At 42.2% G+C, this 9,619-nt stretch overlaps 1 protein-coding gene across 4 annotated transcripts in view; it reads right to left on the bottom strand.

Moving 5' to 3' along the window:
• Nucleotides 1-819: 819 nt before the first annotated feature.
• The window catches only part of NAB1 (NGFI-A binding protein 1), a 40,824-nt gene continuing 32,024 nt past the window's right edge, over nucleotides 820-9,619 (bottom strand). For 3 of the 4 annotated variants that reach the window (XM_084778873.1, XM_084778875.1, XM_084778876.1), the window contains exons 6-8: nucleotides 7,828-7,987; nucleotides 5,471-5,587; nucleotides 820-2,732 (exon numbers count right to left, since the gene is read on the bottom strand). In XM_084778873.1, the coding sequence (XP_084634999.1) occupies nucleotides 2,644-2,732; nucleotides 5,471-5,587; nucleotides 7,828-7,987 (366 nt within the window). In that variant the 3' untranslated portion in view covers nucleotides 820-2,643. The remainder of the gene's footprint in view (nucleotides 2,733-5,470; nucleotides 5,588-7,827; nucleotides 7,988-9,619) is intronic. The other variant, XM_084778874.1, reaches the window with a different exon arrangement.

The following is a 9,619-nucleotide window of genomic DNA, read 5'->3' as shown; positions in this document are numbered from 1 at the left end:
AGCTGGATCAGAAGTGGGGTTTCATTAAGTATTTACTATCGGACTTATTTGCATCCTACAAGAGACAGACACAGGCTGCTGCTGTCACTGCGCTGACAACCTGGTAGTTTTCTTTTTAAAGATTCAGAGCATCATCAAAGCCACAGACAAAAATGCTGCTGTGTCAGCCGGGCGGTGGTGGCGCACACCTTTAATCCCAGCACTCGGGAGGCAGAGGCAGGCAGATCGATGTGAGTTCGAGGCCAGCCTGGTCTACAAAGTGAGTCCAGGACAGCCAAGGCTACACAGAGACTCTGTCTCAGAAAACTTAAAAAAAAAATGCCGCTGTGTCAATAACACATTGCCATTTCAGGAGTGAAATATGTGGACCCCATGCCAGGAAAGTCTTCCAAGGTGAGCACAGCTTATGTGGTCTACAGAGTGAACTCAAGGCCAGCTCAGGCCAGCTAGTAATCCTGTCTCAGAATGAAAAAGTGAAGTGAAGCCTGGTGTGGTGGTGCACGCTTTTAATCCCAGCACTCACTAGAAAGCGAGTCTAGGACAGCCAAGGCTACACAGAGAGACCCTGTCTCAAAAAACAAACAAACAAACAAACAAACAAACACAAGAAAGAAAGAAAGAAAGAAAGAAAGAAAGAAAGAAAGAAAAGAACAAGTGAAGCGAATGCTAGGACTATCACTTGGTGGTAGAGCCCTGGCCCATGTGTGAGGCCTCCTGGTTCAACCCAGCATCACAGAAAGAGAACAGCTACAAGCTCATCCCACCCCATGACTCTGTAAGGGAGACACCATCCGCTGTGCAAAGCGCTCTAAGCGTCAATTTGTGAGGCAGAGAAATTCTTTATTGCCACAGGAAGCAAGTGCACTCATCTCATCTTTTCAACAGTTTTAAGAATCACAAAAATGCAGAAATCACAAAGTAAAGAATAACACAGACTTGGGGATAAATGGTCCCTTGGATTATATTGGCTGTAATACTGAGGTAACCAATTGACCTTGTTCAGTGAAAACGTCTTAAACAGAATGAAAAAAAAATTCACTAGTTATAACATCTAATTTATATATACCATTCAAATAAAAATATATATTATTTACTTTAATGTATAGCAAGTTTAATACATTAGTGTTCACAAGGTAAAAACTGTATTCTACTGAAATTTTTTTTGTGCTTCTCCTTTGTCTCTAAGCTTGGACATCAGAACAGTACGCGACATAAGGAGGCTTCCTTCGATTTAAAGATGCAGGTTCCGGGTCCAGGAGCGACAAATGCCAACTAGAGGATTACTGCATCTTTTAAAACTTGCATGTTAAAATCTACAAACCTGAACTGTAAGACATAATTAAAAAAAAAAAAGGACCACAAGATTTCTCAAAATAGATTAAGGAACACAGGAAACAGTTCATGAAAGTATGGGGATACTAACCAGTTACTGTGGCTGATATTGAAAACTGAAAATTCTATTTAAATGGTACCACACTAGCTCTACACACAGTGGATAGCGTAGCGAGACCACAATAATCAACCTCACGGTAGCAACAGAGGCACACGGTCCCTAAGAGGCTTCCTTAGTGGGCAAGATGGTATGGTCCAGTAGAAACATTTATAAAGGAAAAAAGCCTTGTAATGGCATAAAAGCTGTTAACTGGTGTTTCTAATGTAAAACTGTTCTACAGATCAAAATGGAAGTGATTATCTATGACAGCCTTAGAGACTGTGGTGCAGACGTCCCGTCTAACATCTGGCCAACAGATTTCAGTGTAAGAGATTAGGAACTCATATTTATTACAGCCACGACCTAAAGCAGAACTAAAGACGAGACATATGCTCCATTCAGCCCACCCATGTCACTGTCTTCATCACACTTGGGGTTAGCTTCCATGCCTCAATTTATTTAGCACACTCTGAACTACCAATGTTCAAGTCAGGCCTTTACACATTAACCCATTTCCTGCAAGTCCTCTGTCCTACCTTTGTTAATCGATGAGTGTAGCCTACCTCATCTTGGAAATGTTGCTCCAATTTTTAATTTGTGCATTGATTAAATGAATGGAAGTGACATTATTCAGTGACAACTACACATTTCCTATTAATCAATTTTTATCAAGTATTAAGTACACAGTCTTCCTTGGTATAAACTGAGCATCGCCTTCCATCTTTCTCCAGTCACCGTGCCAATATCTACATTACCTACACCTTCTTTTTATGACTGCAAAAGTTCTAAATGCTGACAAGTAACATTTATGGTAAACACACTTAGAGTAGACAACAAATTTCAAGTAAAATGAACGGTATCCACATCTATTAGACCAAAGGTCTCAACACCTAGATTTGCTTCTATAAATTACAAAGACGTTGTACATTCTTAAATAGTGAACGCCTATAATATTGAGCCTTTCTACACGAGCAACTTACACAGGGAGCTAACTGGTCAGTGTCTGTTCTGTTGCAATGCTCTTCTGCTCTCCTCTGCTGTGGCTGTGCCTTCGTCCCAGCTCCCACAGGCTGCTGCTGTGCGGGTTCTTCTGCTTTGGCTATGATCTGTTTGAGCTGAATGAGGCAACACTGGTTATTAAGGCTTAATCTATGATGGAGCATTATCCTTGCATCGGGCGCCACTTCCGGAGAACAGTGGGAGAATCTCGGCTATCTTGGGTCTTCAGGCTCTGTCTTAATAACTTTCTTTTCCAATGTAAAAGCAGAGTGAGGGTAGTCCTTTAAAATCCCAAGGCTCTCTGCATAAAACAAAACCAGAAAGAGTGTGGAATTTGAAATTAGTGGACTACAAACTCAAGGTATTAAACCCAAAACCTCACAGAAAATATCATTAACTGTTCATAATCATGAAACTCCATGTAGAATCTTATTTACACTGTGCTCCTTAACATCACAGGCTTGGATGAACATGGTAGTAATGTATTCCCAGGAGGCAGGAGGACAGCTTCAAGTACCAGGTCAGCCTGGGCTATATGGACAGTACCCAGGCAGCCACGGCCACATAGCAAGACTCTGTCTCAGGAAAAGCAAGCAAACAAACAAAAGCAAAAAACACTTATTTAAACCCAGCGACACCAACGGTCTGCTATAAACTAATTGGGGTAAGTTACACAGCTGAGCTTTTGTGTCCATACCTATAAAATGAGGAGAGTGTCTGCGTGGAGAGGGACGTGAAGTGTGAAATATAGTAAACAGACTTTTTAAAATTTACTTATTTAATGTGCATTCATGTTTTGCCTGCATGTAGGTATAGGAGTGAAATATACATCTATCTATCTATCTATCTATCTATCTATCTTTCTTTCTTTGTTTACTGAATGCACTTTGGTGTTTTGTCTGCACGTTTATCTCCGTGACGGTGTTGGAACCCCTGTGGGTAGAGTTACAGACAGTGGTGAGCTGCCATGTAGATGCTGGGAATTGAACCCAGGTCCTCCGGAAGAACAGCCAGTGTTCTTAACCACTGAGCCACGATACAGACCTTTTAAAAAAAAATGCTTAGTCCACTGTGGTTAGGTATATAAAATCACACTGGTCATTTACATTCAAATGCTAATAGGTAAAATGCTTACCATAAAAATGAGATAGAAATAGACCTTCAATTTTAAATATAAAACCATTCTTAAAAGGTCTTCTAGCCATGGCATTCTCAATTGGGGTAATTGGGAATAAAGAATGAAAAGGTGACTTTCATTAAGTAATAGTTTCGTGGAGTTTTATGAATAGTTATTTCAACAACGTGTGCATTAAACATTACATACATGCAAACACGTAGACTAACACACACACACACACCCACGCACACGCACCCACACCCACACACACACACACACGCACACACCCTTGAAAGCACTGTAGAAAGGGAACCAATATTCCCAGTTTGAACGTGGGACATTTAACGTATGCAGGAAGCCTCCCTATACAGGAAGGATTTAAGCCCCAGTACTTCAGTTCTCACCAGCTGTACAACTTGTACTCTGTGGTTTAAGGCTTACAATGACCCTGTGAGGTACCCACTTTACAGATGAATCCATGAGAAAGAGGGATTACTTAGTCATTAACCGGGCTCTTACTGCAGGAAACCTGTGTCATTTCTACTTATTAATATTATTTTTTTAAAGAAAGCATTCCTCAATGAACTGTCAATGGGTCCTTATCCAGCGCAGTGTCCAAGGCAGGCCGCATGTTCAGGAGTCACTGCCCAGCACGAACCAGACTCCATAGGGTTTTGTTTTCTTCGTTTTCTGTGTGTGTGCTGGGGTGGGTGGGCGTGTTTTTGTTTTTGTTTTTAAGAGGAAGAACATGAAGCTGGATGAGTAATAAGGTGGGGGAGAACCTGGGAGAAACTGTGGGAGCAGAAGAATGTGATCAAAACATATTGTATAAATCTCCCCCCCCCCTCTCTCTCACACACACACAAACCCTAAAATTAAATCTTAAAAAAGCCAAAACTATTCCTTAGGCGTTCAGGTACTCCTTTGTTCTGTTCTATGTAAAATCCCAACTTAACGAAACCTCCATGTAGCAGATAACAAGTGTGTCTCCACAGTGAGACACATGTGACCAATGTAACTGCAGTGTTTCTTTTATGGAGGGTCTCTGAAGCAATACACGTTTGTAGAGAGCACGTTAGTCTGTTAAGAACTTTAAAGAAGAGATTGCTTTTCATGTTGCTCAAGTTAGGAGACCGATTTGCTATCATTTTAGGACGCCTCGACAGTCGTGTGAACGGTGGACTTTTGGTCAAGGTACAGAACATTATGGAGGACACCAGCCTTTCCAGCATCTGCTCCTGGAGTACGTACAGAAAGACACAGACTCTCTGGATAAGCTTCATTTCAACCCCTCACTCCACCACCAACTACAGTCAGGCTCCTACTGACAACACACAAATCCAGTGGACAGTCTGATCTCAGCTTCCCCATCTGTAATGTCCGTGACTGTGATCAAGTCATTCCCAAAGTTACTTTTCTTCAAAGACACAATGACTCCAGGCTCTTCTGGTGGGTGGCTGTCTATTATTCAGTGCTGTCTGATCCATTTTACTTGAGTAAATATATGTGCTTATCATTTCACAGACAACAGTCAACTTCACCGGAAAATGCACCTGCATGAAAAGTCGGGTTCCTGTACTCCCGGCTCTCCCAGCACAAAGACAGATGCAGAGCATGCCTGTGGCAAATCACGGCACTTGAGAAAAGGGAAGCCAGTTCAACTCATCATAACCATTTACTACTCAGCTTAAACTACGTACAAGCTGAAATCCATGGCTAGTCCAACTGCCTTGGCCTCTATGACTCTTCCCTGCCATTTCTTTGACACTATAATTCTCAAAGAGGCTGGCTAATATTTTGGCTATCTGCAGTTTCAAGGGGATATGACAGGTAGGTAACACAGCTCAATGGGGACATGAAGAGGAAAACAGAGCTAGGGAGATGCTACCCAGCTTTTCTCTGACTGCAGACTGCGTTCTCACCCGATGCGTGGGACTTGGCCTCGCTGGAGTAAAGTCTGTTTAGCTCCCCGTCTACCATGAAGTGATGGGGCTGTCTGTTCTGCGCACTAGGCATTCGGAGATTCAAAGGTCTTTCTCCTAAGGAAAGAAAAAAGAAAACAAAGTAACATTTAAAACTTTCCCTGTGCTTTTTGGTGTTAGTTTTCTGTCTGATTCTGTAGATTAACATTCACAAGTTGCCCAAACACACCTCAGGGAGAGTGGCAGGAGTCAAGAGGCACAGAGGCACATAAACAGCCGGGAAAGACATTTAAAGTAAGACCTTACAAGGGAAATGGCAAGTCACTGATGCTGGTATCTGGAGCATACCAACTGTTGGCCTGCACTTAGGAGCTAAGATGAACACATCAGGAGATCAGCACTTGTAGAAGCTCTCCAACGCTGAGTTAACACAGCTCCTCTTTAAGACATTTTCCTTAGTAGCCATATACTAAGGCATTAACTGAGCTCACATCTAATAGAAGGGAGGTAGAGATGGCTTCAGGCCATAGGTTTGTTTGGTTTTTTTAAGTACACTCCATGAAAAAAATAATTAGTACAGATACAGTAAAAATGCTTTAAACATCATAACATTGTATTATCTGTCACAGCAAATTGCTACCCCACAGTAAAGTTAGCCTAGTGTCATAACTTGAGCACCATCAAATCTTTCATAATTGTGTTTGCTTAACTTAATTCTTAGCCACTAAGAAGGGTCAGAGAAGTTAACAAAGAGCTCAGCTGAAATGTTCTTGTCATGCTTTACAAAGAAAATCTTCCTTCACTCTAGTGCCATAATCGAGGGTGATGTTCTGTTCCATGGCTAGAGAATGCGTACAATTTTAGGGGTGGGCAAAGAGGAGAGAGGGTAACGTGATACACGTGACAAAAAAAGGGGTGTGTTGGAGGGAGGAAGGTACTGGGGCGGGGGGGGGGGGGGGGGCGGCGGCAAATAAGAACAAGTGCATGAAATTCCATATCAAAACCTGTTACTTTGTATGAATTTAAAAGTATTTTTTTAAAAAGATGGCTTCTCACTTGGAAAAAAGAGTTAGTTATTAATGAAGCTAAGCACCTGCTAGAAAGTAATTAAGACAAAAAGTAACACAAAACCACTGTTTCCCCTCAGTTTACTACTTAGTTATATTTGAAGCTACCGTACCTGCTTACAGGTTACACAGCATTTCTGTCTACTTGAAGCCAAGCTGCGCATGACCAAGGATGCCTTTTGCACGGCTATGCCTTCTGTGCTTGGAGGCCTGACATACAGGAAACACTTCAAAACGCCTTCTGAATGAGTAGATGACAGTGTCTTGGGAGTCTCTTTATGCTGAGGACATTTTCAGAGTAGCAAAAATACTCATTCCTAACAAAGTCTTCTAATACTCACTTCTGTCCTGTGTGTTTCTAATATGCATGTGTGTTCTCTGTTTCTAACATGAACTTGTGTCCTGTGTGTTTCTAACATGCACTTGTGTCCAGTGTGTTTCTAACATGCACTTGTGTTCTGTGTGTTTCTAACACATGCATGTGTCCTGTGTGTTTCTAACATGCACTTGTGTCCTGTGTGTTTCTAACACATGTTTGTATCCTGTGTTTCTAACCCATGTGTGTGTCTTGTGTGTTTCTAAAATGCACTTGTATCCTGTGTTTCTAACACATGCTTGTGCCCTGTGTTTCTAACACACGCTTGTGTCCAGTGTTTCTAACACATGCATGTGTCTTGTGTGTTTCTAACATGCACTTGTATCCTATCTGTTTCTAACACATGCTTGTGTCCTATGTTTCTAAGACGTGCTTGTGTCCTGTGTGTTTCTAACATGCATTTGTGTTCTGTATGTTTTATGTTCCGTATGTTTTAGAAAATAAGTACTGCACACTCTTAGGAAACAAATCCTATACATTTTAGACACACTGACTTTGAAATTTAAAGAAATATGTTTTGATCATTTCAAAAGGGTGGGCGTGAACCTCAGTAGAAAAGGCCGTAGGTTCTATCCCAGGACCACTGGGAAACAGATTCCATCAGTAAAGAAGCATCTTTGGTGGAATCTCTTTCTCTGGGGCAATGGCCTGTACGCTCACATCCCTGTCCTGACCAGGCCTGTATGAGACACATGTGCAAACTATACTACAGAAATAATAAAATTTAAGGATTCTGGAAAATATAATATACAGGATGAATACTTTGCTTTGAAAAGGGACTACCTGAAAATAGATTTTCACAGCTATAAAATAATTCCTTTAAAATATCAAGACGTAAGTCTCAACATTCTCCCCATTTCTCTTCAAAAGGCACATGGTGCTGCTCTGAAGCCCAGGCCACCGCCGAGGCGCACCTTGTCCATCGGAGCCATCAGAAGGCAGGCCATCAGGGCTGTGCTCTCCAGAGCTCTGCCGGAAGAGTCCTGCCGTGAGTCGTCTCTCCTGCTGCAGCCTCTCGCACCCGGCCTGGGTGCACAGGAGCTCCATCTGCTTTGCCATCCCCTTTTCAGCCTGCTGGGATGTGAAGCAAAAACAATAACTACAGCAGTCTAGATTTATTAATGGCTTAAAGTTGCCAATTTGAGACTCCAGCAAATGTTTTTAGTATTTATTAAAATGAGTTCACACCTCTGGGGTATGCTTGCCTCCATAAATATGAATAAATGTCTGTGTCATGTAAGATACTGGGTTTGTTCAAATGGTTTCTTTTCAGTCCCATAAAGAGAATTCTATGGAAGATCAAAAACATAACCTTTACTATGTTTTCCAAGGTCCTGATTCCTTTAAAGGATTTCCCTTTAGAAGAAGAAGAGGAGGAGGAGAAGCTGAAGGAGGAAGAGGAAGAAAAGTAAGGGGGAAGAGGAAGAGGAGGAGGAAGAGGAGAAGATGAAGAAGGAAGAGGAGGAGGAAGAAGAGGAGGAAGAGGAGGAAGATAAGGAGGAGGAAGAGGAAGAGGAAAAGGAGGAGAAGGAAGAGGAGGAGGAGGGGGAAGAAGAGGAAGAGGGAAAAGAGGAGGAGGTGGGGGAGGAGGAGGTCACCCAGGAACAATAGCCACATCTGCTGTCAACTGCTTCAAACACAAGGTGAAACCCTGGCATTTTATTTTAGTATTTGGCACTACCCAGACTCTGCTATGATGACAGCCTGTTTGGAGGAGAAAAGGTGTAAAACGGCTGTCTAGAAGAACAAGACAAACACACCTCCCACCAAAATTAAACAATGCAAATTATGCAGAGAACTATCCATGCCAGCAAGGATCTCTGCCTCCGCCCCAGAATGAGGCAGCATTTCCCAACCAAGCATAAACGGACATGTTTAAAATACATGGCTGGTGTGTGACATATAAAATCATCTTTGCATGTATTTCAGAAGCTCTGTTCCTATGCACGGCTCTAAATTACTTGCATGTGATATTCAAAGCAGTGTACCTATGACATTTGCCAAGGAAGTAATAGTCAAAATGCAGATATGATTCATTACCATGTTATATAAAAGTACTATAGGAATGCCACTATGTAAAATTGGTTACAAACTTCATGATTCAGAATTTTAAAAATTGATAGATGGAGCACATACTGAATTAAACAGATAGGAGAAATGCCTGAAGTGCTTTTCTAAACATGCACAAACAAAATCAAAGGCAACAATAACTTCATTTCATTTGACATTTCAAACAATTAACAGGCAATTACAAGAGGGAAATGCAGTGTTCACTCTCTTTTCCCAGTAACAAGGTTTGGCAATACTAAACGCGAAGGTAAACAGGTCTGCAGTGCTGTCTCGAAGGGGCATTCACACACGGACTTTGGAAATGTCTGTTTCTGAGCACATACATAGTTAAAATTTTACTAAAATTTGGGGGTAGAGAGATGGTTCACACAGCACAGGAGTGGCTGCTCAGGCCTGAGAAACCAAGTTCAAACCCCAGCGCCCACATTAATGTGGCAGCATGCACTGGGATCCCAGCACTGGGGAGGCAGAGCTAGGTGGATGCTAGGTGGATAACTGAATAAACAAGATCAAGGCCAACAGGAGCCCCCCCACCCCATCCCCCCACCCCCCCCTCCAGTCTCAAATGGCCAAGGTGGATGGCTCCTGAAGAACACCCCCCAAGGCTTTCCTCCGGCCTCTACAGACAGTCCACAC

This window comes from Acomys minous, assembly GCF_964271855.1.
Source record: "Acomys minous genome assembly, chromosome: 4".
Classification (NCBI taxonomy): Eukaryota; Metazoa; Chordata; class Mammalia; order Rodentia; family Muridae; genus Acomys; species Acomys minous.
Note: the sequence above shows the minus strand (reverse complement) of the source record. Positions and strands in the feature narration are given on the sequence as shown.